The sequence below is a fragment of the Aristolochia californica genome, unplaced genomic scaffold, assembly GCF_029961685.1.
Source record: "Aristolochia californica isolate CCGP_79_NKW_82.1479 unplaced genomic scaffold, dmAriCali1.0.hap1 SCAF_2, whole genome shotgun sequence".
In the NCBI taxonomy this organism is placed as follows: domain Eukaryota; kingdom Viridiplantae; phylum Streptophyta; class Magnoliopsida; order Piperales; family Aristolochiaceae; genus Aristolochia; species Aristolochia californica.
In genome coordinates this window covers 47,016,883-47,030,305 of record NW_027181881.1, presented here as the reverse complement: position 1 = coordinate 47,030,305, position 13,423 = coordinate 47,016,883, and the positions used below count along the sequence as shown (strand labels likewise).

The following is a 13,423-nucleotide window of genomic DNA, read 5'->3' as shown; positions in this document are numbered from 1 at the left end:
TCTGAATTGCTGGTATTTTAAAAAACGAAGTCACCGGAATTGCGTCATGAGTGGGCGGCCGACTTAGCAGCCCAGATTGTCGGAAATGCTACTATGATATGATTTTTGAAGAGAGTTGCGTGGATACATCATTAGATTTGTTTGCAAATTATATTATTTTTTGTTTTACTTTTAACAGATGAAAAAATTCAAACTGCAGATTAAAATTTCATAATTTACGTAAATTATAATGCTCTTGACTAGCATTAGCTAAAATTGCAAATCATGCTACAAATTTATTCCTTAGATTTAGAGATTATACTCACTTAATTCTCTTGTAGGACATTTTTTTTGTGTAAATTAAATGATTAATTCACCTAAATTTGTCAAGACTATATCTTTCTTCTTTTGACATAATTATTATAAATAAATAGAAATACTAATTACAAATTTGAATTGAATAACCTGAAAATTATCTTCTTCTTATTTTATGTTAATTTTTTATCTGATGTATTCATGGTCGATAGTCGTTTGAGTTTTTTATTTTTATTTTTTATGATATGGGTAGTAAATATAATTAATTAAATAATATTTTTATAAATATTGGGATTTTAAAAAGATAAAAATTGGGTCGATAGTTGTTTGAGTTTTTTATTTTTATTTTTTATTATATGGGTAGTAAATATAATTAATTAAATAATATTTTTAGAAATATTTGGATTTTAAAAAGATAAAAATTGGGTTGATAGTTGTTTTAGTTTTTTATTTTTATTTTTTATGATATGGGTAGTAAATATAATTAATTAAATAATATTTTTATAAATATTGGAATTTTAAAAAGATAAAAATTGGGTCGATATTTTTTGAGTTTTTTATTTTTATTTTTTATGATATGGGTAGTAAATAGAATTAATTAATTAGTATTTTTATAAATATTTGGATTTAAAAAAGATAAAAATTGGGTCGATAGTTGTTTGAGTTTTTTATTTTTATTTTTTATGATATGGGTAGTAAATATAATTAATTAAATAATATTTTTATAAATATTGGGATTTAAAAAAGATAAAAATTGGGTGCAGATAGAGTTAGTTTAGTTGGATTTAATCCAACCTCCTTTCCCTCTTTTGATAAATAAATAAATAATTCAATGGAAATTTAGCCAAAGGGGTAAATTATGAGTTAGTGTATAAGTATTATTTCTAAATAATTTAAAAATTACACTAGAATTTCCATTCCATAGATTAGACAGCTTACCAAGTCCAAGGGCCACTTAGTTATACTACATTAATACAACAAGGGGTGTTTACCCCACAACATTACTCTCTAAGCCTAAGAAGACTCAAAATTTGAGACCTCCATCTAAAAAACAAAAGGCCATACTTCTTTTACTTTTAGATTTTATTTTATACCAACTTGATGAGCCTTCTTGTTAGATTATGTGCCAAGACTCTAACAAGGTATTTTGAGATCATGATAGTATATTGTCTAAGCTTAAATTGACTAATCTTTGATTAGTGGTATAATTAAGCAATATGGGAGGGTATCCTACAAATTAATAAATAATGGCCTAGTGGTCCTCAAGACTAAACATATTCATCCTAGTTTTAGAAGCTTAAGGGAAAGTTTTAGACTAAAAAAAAAAAAAAAAGTTAGTGCACCCTAAGGGAAAATGAAAGCGATTTCACTCTCACTTACCCAAAAACGTTAGTGCACACGCTTTATTGTAAAACAAGTGAAAGTGAATTCCAACCCTAAACCCGATTCATTCACTTTCACTTGCTCACTCGACACTTTCACTTGCTCACTCGACGCTCTTTGAGTCCTCTTCTTTCCATCCATTCTCCTCTCTCTTGATGTTCTCTCCATCCTCTTCTTTGTTTCCTAACCCTCATCTCCCTCGTCTCTCGCTCTGTGCTTGCTCGTTCGTCTTGCCCTGCCTCTTATCTTTCTTTCCCCTTTTGCCGCCCAAACCCTTTTTCCCCCTTTAATTAATTATTAAGTATTTTTTAAATAATTTTTTTATCATGACTTTAAAAATACTAACCTAAATACCCTCTTTTAAAGTCTTTTATTTTTTATTTTTTATAATTAATTAAACTAATAACTTTATTTTACTTTGTAATTATATTATTAATTTTTACTACACTATAATATATATTATTTTATTAATAAAAACCCATATTTATTATATTCATTACTGTTAATGTTATATTAAATTACTAATTTAAGAGTGATAATTCAGATATTATGAAAGTAAGAATTTGATCAAATATATAGACATTATAAAAGTAAATATTTTTTAATTAAATAGATTATTAATTTAATTTTAACTCATAATTATTGTTTTAGTTTAGACTAAACTATAATCTATCATAATTATTAGTAAGAGTAACCGTGTTTTGGCTCAGGGGAATAATTATTGATTTGGCTCGATTTGGTTCAGGGGAAAATTCATCTGGGTCGCCCGGTCGGGTCCGCCGTCCGCCCCTAAGGCGGTTTGCAGTGCCAGATATCTTCGTTAATCGTGACTCAGGCAAGAGAGTTACTTCTTCTCTACCGTTCGGGCAGAGAGAAGAGGAGGCGAAATCGTAGAAGTGAAGTTTTGGTTGCAATGGCGACAGCTGATGTTGAAGCAGTTGATTTTGAACCGGAAGAGGATGATTTGATGGACGAGGAAGGCACTATGGATGTAGAAACCTCGCCGCGCGCACCTCTTCCGAAGCTCAAATCCGCTATCACTGGCGCTTCCTCCTCTTTCCCTGGGGCAGATTTTTCCGCTCCGAAAAAGACCAAAGGAAGGGGATTCCGCGAAGAAGTCGACTCCGAGCGCAACAATCGCATGACGGCTAAGGAATTTGATTCGTTAGATTCTGACGGCGGGCCTGGTCCACAAAGATGTAAGTGTTTCTCTACCGTATGAAGTTATTCTCCTGTCGTCATTGTGTTTACAGCTCGGCATTCGTTCTTGGAATCTGTTATTTCGAGTTAGGGTTTTTGATTTTTATAATATGTACAAAAAGTGGATTTGCTAGATTTCCTGTCCATATAGTTACTGCATTGGCCAAACTTCTGCTTTGTTTGGTGGACTACAGAGATATCAGTGCTGTTTAGTAGTCATGTAAAACTGGAGAAGATGAATTTACTAGAATTACTCTCCCGCATTATGTCTACATTGACCAAGCATCTACTGCGTCTGGGTAGATTAAAGGGATACAAAGATGCATATGAAGCTTGTCTAGTTGGTTCGGGTTTCTCATTGTACGCTTTGGTTTATTCTATATTAGGCAGGCGTGCAGCGTTTGTAAGATAGAAGAGGTCCCTTGGTTAATCTGACCAATAATGTTCACGAAAATCGTATCTTGGGAAAGCTGTGAAACTAGCTGTGAGACTTAACATAATGTCTCTGACTCAGGGCTTGGGTCGATGTTAGATACTAAGGAGGGGTTAGTGCACCTGGACAGTAGATCACCTAGGGAAAGTGAAAGTGAATTACAGGGCGATCTACTTTCCCTAGTGAAAGATTTTTTTGTGTTAGCGTGCACAATAAAAAATGTAGTGAAAAGACCAGGGTGAGGAGAGACGAGCTACGTAGGAAGACACTGGCTGTGGGAGAGAAAGTGAATTCACTAGGGAGGGGACGAATTTCACTTTTGCTCATTTTTCATAAGAATGTGCGAATGTGAATTTGCTAGGTAATTTACTTTCCACCCTAACATTCCCTGTGCACTAACGAGTTCTTGTCACTTTCACCATCAACATTCCCTGCCCACTCACAGGACTTGAATGATCCCAGGTATGGGAAAACATACGATTTTGTGCGCCATAGAGATTATGACTTTGTAATTCCTATACCGCTACTGTATTCTGAATGAATCACCAAGATTTTGTTGGTTACTTGGTTTAGATATCATTGCCGCAAAAGTATTTTTATCAGTAATAACAGTGGTTACTTAAAGACTAGTGCCTGTGCTGCTGTCCAATTATGTTACTATCTTGAGACTCTTTGCTCATCTATGGTAGTAATGGAGGCCCCAGAAACTAGCTTTTGGAAAACACCTCGAATGTTCAATGGAAGTATTAGGGAATTAGGAAAGATATTTTGCTTGTGTTTGTTGAATGGGTGATTTTCCAATTCTAAATATCTTATTTGTGTGCATGTAAACCATAAAAAGTTTCAGTCTTGATATGCAATTACCAAGAAAAGATGACTAAAAGGCCAAAATTGTTCAAATGTGCCGAAACCATTGATTGATGGAGATATGACATTTGACAAACTTAAAATGTAAAAGAAGATCTGTAGACACTGTCAATATACATCTATGTTTGATTCTGGCTTGAGGAAGCTAGTATCCTGTTTGACTATGCAATGTTATGATATTGACTTAACCAGCTGAAAGAATTCTGTAGTGTTTAATTTGGAAAGAGAGGAAATGATAGATGCAGCTTGAAGTACAATGGATGGAATGCAGAAGATAATTATGGTTTGCAATGATTGTTGTTAGTGTTAATTGCATACAACCCTTGAAAAATATAGTGTAATTATTACATTCTCTTAGATTTTAAAGTAATGCCCACATCCCCTTTAATATCATCAAAATTACCTACATATCCCAATCACTAAATATATTTAATGAACTTTACTTGTAAAATGATGTAAATACCCTATAGTAATGGCATTGTGCCTCATCTTTCTCATTTGCTTATGGATTGTTCAGTCGGGCTCTCTATGAATTGGACCAACTTAATATCGCCTCAGAAAAAATTCTGTGACTCCAATCCACATAGCTTATGTGAGTTTCATGACTCACTTGTATACTCATGTGTAAAAGATAAATTTATTTTTAGGAAGGCATTTTTGTCTTCCCCTCAGTCACCCCTATACGGCCTAACAAGTTGCTGCCATTTTTGCCAAGGAGGTTATTCGTCTAATATGGTTTTCCAGGATCCATAGTGTCCGACCGAGATAAGGTCAATCTATCCCCAACGGGGCTCCTCCAACCACTTCCAATCCCCCTCCAAATGTGTGAAGACATCTCCCTTAATTTCCTAGGAAGACTTCCGAGAGCTTGAAGCTACAACACTATTTTGGTGCTGGTGGACAGACTGACGAAATATGGTCATTTTCTTCACCTCAGTCACCCCTATACGACCAAACAAGTTACTGCCCTTTTCGCCAAGGAGGTTATTCGTCTAATATAGTTTTCCAGGATCCATAGTGTCCGACCGAGATAAGGTCAATCTATCCCCAACAGGGCTCCTCCAACCACTCCCCCTCCAAATGTGTGAAGACATCTCTCTTGATTTCCTAGGAGGACTTCCGAGAGCTTGAGGCTACAACACTATTTTGGTGGTGGTGGACAGACTGACGAAATATGGTCATTTTCTTCCCCTTAGTCACCCCTATATCGCCAAACAAGTTGCCGCCCTTTTTGCCAAGGAGATTATTCGTCTAATGTGGTTTTCCACGATCATAGGGTCCGACCGAGATAAGGTCTTCACCAGCCATTTTTGGAAGGAACTCTTTTCACTTTCCGACACGGAACTTTGTATGAGCTTGGCATACCACCCATAGACAAATGGTCAAGTAGAGGTGATCAACCGATGCTTAGCAACTTACATTCGATGCTTTGTGGGAGATCATCCGAAGTCTTGGCCCAAAGGGGTCCAATTGGCAGAATTCTGCTATAATACCACATACCATCAAGCGACTGGGATGGCACCTTATAAGGCTCTCTACGGGAGGGATCCCCCATCCCTTCTCAAGCTCCCATCCACTTCCTCACCAGTCCAGGAGGTGGATGGGAACTTCAAGACAACCTCTCCAAGGCCCAAAATAGAATGAAATTTGATGCAGACTGTCACAGCCGTGAGATTCACTTTCAAGAAGCGATTTCAGTTACCTGAAATTACAGCCATACCGCCTCAAATCCGCTCAATCCATGTTACTATGGTCCCTACCAGTTGCTGGAAAAAGTAGGAGTTCAAGAAAACGCCATTGCAGGTTTTCTTGGTATCTGCACCCCAACAGTGGCACTTTTGAGTAAAATGATTCTGTACTATTCTCAGTTTGATATCATCTTCGAGAAATTTAACCTGTTGTTTGTTATCCTGAAAAAAAAAACCACAAAGAAACAAACTTAATCTGTTGTTTGCTGCATTATGTCAGCTATTGAGGGATGGATTATATTGGTTACTGGAATACATGAAGAAGCACAAGAAGATGATCTGCATAATTTTTTTGGTGAGTTTGGGGAAGTTAAGAGTTTGCATCTGAATCTTGACCGGCGCACTGGATATGTGAAGGTAAGGGAACAGTTGTTTTTTTTATCTTTTCTTTTCTATGTTCCATTTTTAATACATAATCAGGTTGCTTCTTTTTTTCATACCTTTCCTTGCACGTGCATGAAACATGAACTAGCATATTAATGTGGGATGAAGGTGAATTTGTCCCTAGGAAATCACCATTAGAGTACATACTACATCTTATTTGATGTTTGAAAAAAATTATTATTATTATTTTTTTTTTGAAAATTCTATGGATATGATTAAAACGTTTGATTTGTTTTTTTTTTTTTTTTTTTGAGTTAAGGTAGTGGTCTCATAATTGGTCATGCTTAAGAATTATGTTCACAAGCATGTTGTCTTCAAAAAAAAAAAAGTGAATTGAGTCTTTGGTTCAGTGACTGGTGTGGGGTCTTTGGTTCAAGTCTCACTAGGTATGGGGTGTAGCGTTTGTGTACAACATTTATAAAATAAATAAATAAGGAAGTTAAGAAACATGTTTGGTAATTCTAATTTTAAAATTTGATGCTAGGTATCTAGATTGATGTTTGTTTCTCTTTGCTCAAGTAAAGAATCTCGTCCTTGTTATTTCCCTTATAAGTTTTGATGGTCATCTGCATTGCTGTTCTTAAGTTTCCTTATTTTGGTGGTTGCACTTTTTTTTTTTGTGGATAGTTGAATGAGATTTTATCATGTGACGCAGCTTCCCTCACAGACAGGGGAGACATGCAAAGAAACGTCAATTACATGAACTAACAGAAAACAGCGACAGAAAAATGATTAGGTACAAGAGCTAGAGATTACATAATGATGATGAATTACCATTTCAGAGAGGGAGGAGCCCAAGTAATAGCTAAAAATTAACTCTTATAAAAAATTTCCTCCAAGGAGGGTCAGCCCCTTTGTAACACCAATCAATCACAAGAGAAGAGTCCCCTCTGAGGATTAGTGGAGAGCTGAACCTTTCAACAGTAACATGTATGCCATGAAGAAGAGCTTGAGTTTCCATGTGGAGAGAGTCACTCAAACCAATAGGGCTGCAATAAGAGAAAAAATCTTTTTGAACTTTTTGAAGGGAAACAAAGTTACCTAAGTTAGGGATCTAGGTTAATGTTTGTAGGTTAAAAAGGGTAACAAACATTAACCTGTACATAAAGTTCCTGATTTTGTCAATGAAGATTGGGGATGTGATGAGCTTTTATTTCACTGACAAATCCTTGTTTGTCATTAATTCACTTGCTTACTTTGTTATTTGTCACTAGTCTACAAATCTTCTTTAACTGTATTATGGCTAAAGGTAATTGTATAATAAAGACTTCTGGTGTGTGTTTGCACTTTGAACACATGCCAAACAAACAGATTTGGGGCTATTTCATGAATACATTAGCGTAGTTGCATAACATGGATCTAGCAACTGTCTGGTTCTCTTTCTTACATGAAATTCATTTGGCTAGACCTGTTATGACAGCTTCTATGCTTGTTTTTGGCCAATCCAAATAGCTGTGTCATTTATTCGCCATGAAACTTCTGGGCCAGACAGCAAAGACTATTCTGAATTGCTTGATTGACTTGATTGTCTCCAGATCTTTTGACTTTGTGTCGTTGATTAAACAGGAAATATAAACCTGAAATACGTTGAAGCACCCATTGCTTAATTTCCTGGTTTCACTTTTGTGTGCAGAGTGGTTTGCTGGTTCAAATATAAAAAATTGGGTTGCTCCATAAAATTGGAAGAAGTATCAGTCTTTGTCTGCAAATGATGGATTGTTAGATGGTAGAAGTGCTGCTTTATTATAAGCAATTAGTAGCTGTATTTTCAAATCCAAAATCTACGATCTAGTAAATGTTGCTCTTCACTGCACTTTCATTTTAGTGATATCTAGTCTAACAAGGTGTTAGAATGAGCGAGCTAGATACAATGTGGTTAGGTCACACATATTATTTGGTTACTTTCATATTTTTATTTATAACTTTGTATGTTCTGAGCCACTGGTATCTGAGGCCAGATACTGAAGAATTTCTAGTTTATTTGGCTGCAATTGTTGACTATTGGCAAGTGATATTTGACCTTTATGATCATGTTTTGGGTCTTGTGTTATCCTGCTGAGATGCTCCATGCTATGGGTGTGTGTGTTATGACTCCAACATCCGTAATTTACATTGCAGGAGAAACCATACTGCATGACATAAAAGCAGCTAAAAGTTAACTGTAATGCATAAGGAGTCATATGGATCTTCTACTGCTTCACTTAGGCAAAATGCTTCTGGGATTAATGAATTTATTGACGTTTCTGGTCCTGTCTGTTATATGACTTGTTTATGGTGTCAGGGATATGCACTTATTGAATACGAGAACTTTAAGGAAGCTCAGGCAGCAATAAATGAAATGAATGGGAAGGAACTCATGATGCAAACTGTGCATGTTAATTGGGCTTTCAGCAATGGGCCATTCAAGCGGAGGAACATGAGGAGAAGGTATATTTTATCAATTTACGTTTCTATTAAGTTCTTTAAGGACATTTGTAATCCCTCAATAAGAATCCAGTTTGATGTGTCGTCCACTTCTAATGAGTGGTGCCTGGATCTAGAGGATTCTTCACAATTTTTTATATCAGAAAAATTCATTGTTCAAATTTCAACTAGGCCCTTGAAATGATTGGTTCCTACCCTTTTTTTGGGCACCATACCTTGAATGACCTTATTAGAGTATCTGAACAACCCCTATTTAAAATTTTCATGTTTTAAGAAAACCTATTTGCCTCTTTACATCTGGTAACCAGTAAATTCTCTGTATTTCTTTATCCTCTTTATATGGAGGAAATTTGTCAGCCGTATTGTTCAAATTATCAAAATCTAAATAGTCTTACTAATAACTAAATAAAGTAGACAAAAGTAAACTTGACTGTATATTATGCTTTTCTCTTTTTTCAAGTGATTTTTTTTGTCATAATCTATACCCAAAACTGTGTGAAATTCATCCTAAATAGAAACAACAAATAGTAGAAGCATAGTGGGAAGTGAGAGAAATATATTTATGGTCTGATAAGAAATTTGGTTGGATATTTGGATATAGAAGTCTTATGGATGGGTTTTTAAGATATTTCAGCAAGGTGATTTAATGTATTTCAACTATTTATCACATGTTGTTTACAGATTCTACTTGAGGAGGGACGAGATAAATAGATGTTTCATTTTGTGGTTTCAAATGAATTTGGTAGACATACATAAAATCCTATAGAGGGATTCTTTGGATGTTATATCCTTCATACACATGTTTTGACATCTTTTAGAGTCTTCACCCAGTTCAAAAATTTCGCTTCCCCTTTGCTGAGGATATGATTGTGACCATGCTAAATCTAATTTTTTACGGGTTCTACAGGTCCCCACGTGGGCACCGTTCAAGAAGCCCTAGGAGGAGATACTGAAGCCAGTATGATGTGTAACTGAACGTGGAAACCTGAGTGAAACTCTGAAATTTGAACGTTTTATCTTGTTTTCTACATAGACTTGGGTTGCTGTTGGTGGCATGCGGTTCCGGGGAGTGTGGCATATGTGTTTCATCTACTTGAATTGGGTGGTACTGAAAGTCTATTTGCCACAAATCTGGCTTGTTATTTTCTCTAATTTATCTGCACAGTTCTGTATCCTAGGTGTTATGAAGATATTACTAGAGATGGTGCTTAATATGAATTTGATTTTCTTTCCGTGAAATGATTTCAGTAGGTTCACGTAAGCAACAAGTTGTTGAAGAGTGATTATCACCTTTTTAAATCAAAGGGTCTTTTCTGTCTGGAAATTTATCTTAAAACCGTTTTAATCTCCTGGTCTAGTCATGGAGCTGCAATGGGGGAGACTTTCCTTAAAGGCGATGGCTACTCGAAGGGGGGAAATCCTCTACCGCGGATTAATGAGGACGATTTAGTATTTTTAATATCACTTTCATAAAAGAGGACGCTTTAACTATTAAGTATTTTTAATTTTTTTTACCAGATTTGTTGTTCTTAAAGGCCAAAGCCTTTATTAAAAGAAAAAAAAATTAATTGTAATTTTATGTCTATTCAAAATTCTCAAAAACTGTCCCTGTCTAAATTTATCTTTTTAAAATAATTGTTAATATAATACTGAATACTACCCAGTACTGAGTACTGACTGGAAGAGAATTTTTATTTTAGCCTCTGAATCAATGGGATGTCAACTGGTTTACCAGTGTTCGTAGTGCTAACTAGTGATTTGTCACCGACTCGTTCCTAAGTACGGCAGAGAATTTAAAACCTTCGGAAATGTCAAGTGTATCGGAATTGGGAGGTCCCCGTTGCGAGAAAGACAACGATGGCCAATCACTGCAATCGCTTTTGACATTTGGCTGCAGGCAGATGAAAGCCACTCGAGCTCTCAAAATCACTGAACCCACTTGTGAGTCGTGACAGCTGCCTGCACCCAGCAGCACCTCCAAGACCGTTCAACTTTCTCCAGGATTATTCCCCGGATTTTAATCTGAAGACAGGTAATTAACTAACATCGGTGTACAAGTTCCCTTTTCTCTGAATCGTTATACCCTCTTGAGGTTGGTTTATCCCTCGCTTTATAGCACCGAGTTTGTTTGATGCTTAATTAGGGGATAATCGTTTATTTAGGAAATGGAAATGGAAATCCCTTGTAGTGGTTTTGTGTTTTAGTTTTTTTGGACGATGGTTAGGGTTTCTCTGTTTTCCTTCAGTGGAGGAGCGTCTGGGTTTTGCTTTGTAGTTTCTCCGTTCTATTCGCTCGTTATTTATTTTGCCGTTCAAACATAAAGATTAGTCGCCTGCTTTTGGGATACCCCGACTGCACACTGCTGCCTGTATTCGTTGTGGGCTGTGATTCAAATTAGTAATAAATCACAAATAAGATTTGGGTTTACACTATTTTTCTGCTTGTGTAAATTTTCTTACTCATAATTTTTTTTTTCCTGTTTTTGAATGTAAATTCTGAGTCTATTATGGAATTGGGGGATGACCTATTTGTAGATTTTTGTTTATGATTTCTATGTGAGCTAATCTAACTAGCCATGATCGCAGTTACTTGTTGGATCGGCGATTGGGTTCAGAAAGTTTATTTCCTTGTCCTCACTGTTTACAAGTGCTCATAATGATGGGTTGAGGCACCCGACGCAAAAAACATGGAGGAAGGAGAAGAAGAGCTTTCAGATCAATTTGTGATATATACTTCCGAGTTTCACGAACCAATACCTACGGACAATCTCCTCGATGAGCTTTTGAAGACAACCCGGACCTGTACTCATACGCACACTTGTAATCCTCCAGGCCCCTCTGCCTCACATACCCACACTTGCTATCATACTCATACCCAAGTAATCCCAAATGGAGAAGAAAAGGGATTAAGCACTGAACAACACTCACTTTCAAAGTTTAGAAAGCCCTTGGGAAACAGGGAAGCGGTTCGTAAATACAGAGAAAAGAAGAAAGCCCACACAGCTTATTTGGAAGAGGAAGTTAAGAAACTCCATCTCCTGAATCAGCAATTGTTAAGAAAATTACAAGGGCAAGCTCTACTTGAAGCTGAGATAATGAGTCTTAGGACCCTTTTGCTAGATTTGAGAGGAAAGATTGATTGTGAATTGGGTGTTTTTCCATTCCAAAAGCAATGCAACTCTCTTGGTCTCAAAGAAGGAGGTTGTGGTGTTGTTTGTGAAACCGATATTCCATGCGTACCTCAAAATATTGGTTCTTCTCTTGAGGGAGTAGGTGGAAATGAGAAGTTTTCTGGCAGGGAAGGAAACTGTGAACTACTCAGTGTGAGTTGCGGGGCTACTTTAAATGGTGATATGGGTGGAGTAATGGAAAATTAGGATGCCCATCTTGATCATTTGATGTCAAACTCCATTGATGTTGTAGGAGGCTTTGTTTCTTCAACTTCTCAAGCTGAAGGCCAGGAAGACCAAACACCATTGATGTTCTTGAGAAAGAATTGTAGGCCAAATACACTGATTATGGACTACTCTGTGTTTTTGTGCTGGAAGAGTGTCTCTGGAATGATCAGCATGTTTTAGTCCAGTTATTATACCGATTAGGGCCTATAAGTGCTGGAAGCTCAGGTTGTACATTAAGGTCTCTCTTCTTTACTTTGGAGGGGAATGTAAATAGCTGATTACTTCATATCCTGCTCATGGAGACAGTGAGAGTGTATCTGAAGTGCTTAGCACTTCTGGCTACTGAAAGTTGATTCAGAATGGGAAAAATCTGAGTGGAGCCTCTGTTTCTATATGTTAGCTGTGTCACCTTCAAAATAAAGAAAAACCAGAAGGTTATTTGCCCTCAAGATGGCTTTTTTGAAGATGCTATTGCCATGGTGTTTCTATGTTTCTTTGTTCAGCATATCCTATACTAGCTTAATTGGATTTTCACTCAAACCTCATAGTCTGAAGAACTAGGCATAAACATGATTTTTTATAGCAGTATTTCTGAAACAGTCATGCCATGGCCAAGATTTTGAAACTGAATTAAACATTTAAATAATGTTATCACTTTTATAAGGAAGAGTGTGGCTAGGTCAATACCATAAACAAAATAGTAGAGAAAACTAAACTTATTGAAAATTGTGGTTTCTTACAGATTAAAATATAATTTGTGTTGCTCACGAATTGTTTATTTTATTTTATTAATAGCTCTATTAAATATATATTCTATTTTATTCTATCAACGACTATCTTAGTCATTTGATCAAACGACCATCTCAGTCGTCAGATCATGATCGGACGACTGAGATAACTGGTTTGCATGTTTCGCACTGAATGGTTTTTCGTATTGAATCAATCGTGTATATATTTGAGATCAAATATGATTCAAGTGTATTTTTTTATATATTTTTTTAATATTATTTTTGGATTTTTGTAATACATTATAATGATATTGTTTTAAAATTCATGTGCATATAATAATGTAATTTTTTTTATAATTTTATGGTTTTATAAAAATTTAAGTATTTTTTGTTCCATTTATTTATTTGATTACCATTTTGTAAATAAGTAAATAAGTGATATATGGGATAACTTCTTCTATTTATAAAATTATACTCTTAACCGATATTTAATTTAAATATAAAATAGCAGTGGGCATTAAGACTGATGCGTGCGGAAAGCGAAGAGTCCGGTAACTTTCGCAGT

The 13,423-nt window shown here is 35.7% G+C and overlaps 2 protein-coding genes across 3 annotated transcripts; both read left to right on the top strand.

The window, feature by feature from the left end:
- The first annotated feature begins 2,526 nt into the window (after window positions 1–2,526).
- LOC137956471 (RNA-binding protein Y14-like) lies at window positions 2,527–10,051 on the top strand. The gene is made up of 4 exons (XM_068803989.1): window positions 2,527–2,876; window positions 6,146–6,282; window positions 8,591–8,736; window positions 9,641–10,051. The coding sequence occupies exons 1-4, from the start codon at window positions 2,591–2,593 to the stop codon at window positions 9,684–9,686; spliced, it is 615 nt and encodes a 204-aa protein (XP_068660090.1). The 5' UTR covers window positions 2,527–2,590; the 3' UTR covers window positions 9,687–10,051.
- A 512-nt stretch (window positions 10,052–10,563) lies between these two features.
- Window positions 10,564–12,524, top strand: LOC137956697 (basic leucine zipper 19-like). 2 transcript variants are annotated; one of them, XM_068804286.1, is made up of 2 exons: window positions 10,564–10,765; window positions 11,319–12,524. In XM_068804286.1, exon 2 carries the CDS (start codon window positions 11,420–11,422, stop codon window positions 12,107–12,109), a length of 690 nt encoding a protein of 229 aa, XP_068660387.1. In that variant the 5' UTR covers window positions 10,564–10,765; window positions 11,319–11,419; the 3' UTR covers window positions 12,110–12,524. The 2 variants fall into 2 exon arrangements, with proteins under 2 accessions (XP_068660387.1, XP_068660390.1); XM_068804289.1 differs by having other exon boundaries at window positions 10,756–10,825.
- The last annotated feature ends 899 nt before the right edge of the window (window positions 12,525–13,423 follow it).

What these genes read in the sequence shown, in the direction of transcription:
- LOC137956471 (XM_068803989.1), top strand. Translation starts at nt 2,591, where the DNA reads ATGGCGACAGCTGATGTTGAAGCAGTTGATTTTGAACCGGAAGAGGAT. An exon ending in CGGGCCTGGTCCACAAAGAT is followed by an intron (nt 2,877 to 6,145) that starts GTAAGTGTTTCT and finishes GCATTATGTCAG; the next exon opens with CTATTGAGGGATGGATTATA. An exon ending in GGCGCACTGGATATGTGAAG is followed by an intron (nt 6,283 to 8,590) that starts GTAAGGGAACAG and finishes TTATGGTGTCAG; the next exon opens with GGATATGCACTTATTGAATA.
- LOC137956697 (XM_068804286.1), top strand. Translation starts at nt 11,420, where the DNA reads ATGGAGGAAGGAGAAGAAGAGCTTTCAGATCAATTTGTGATATATACT.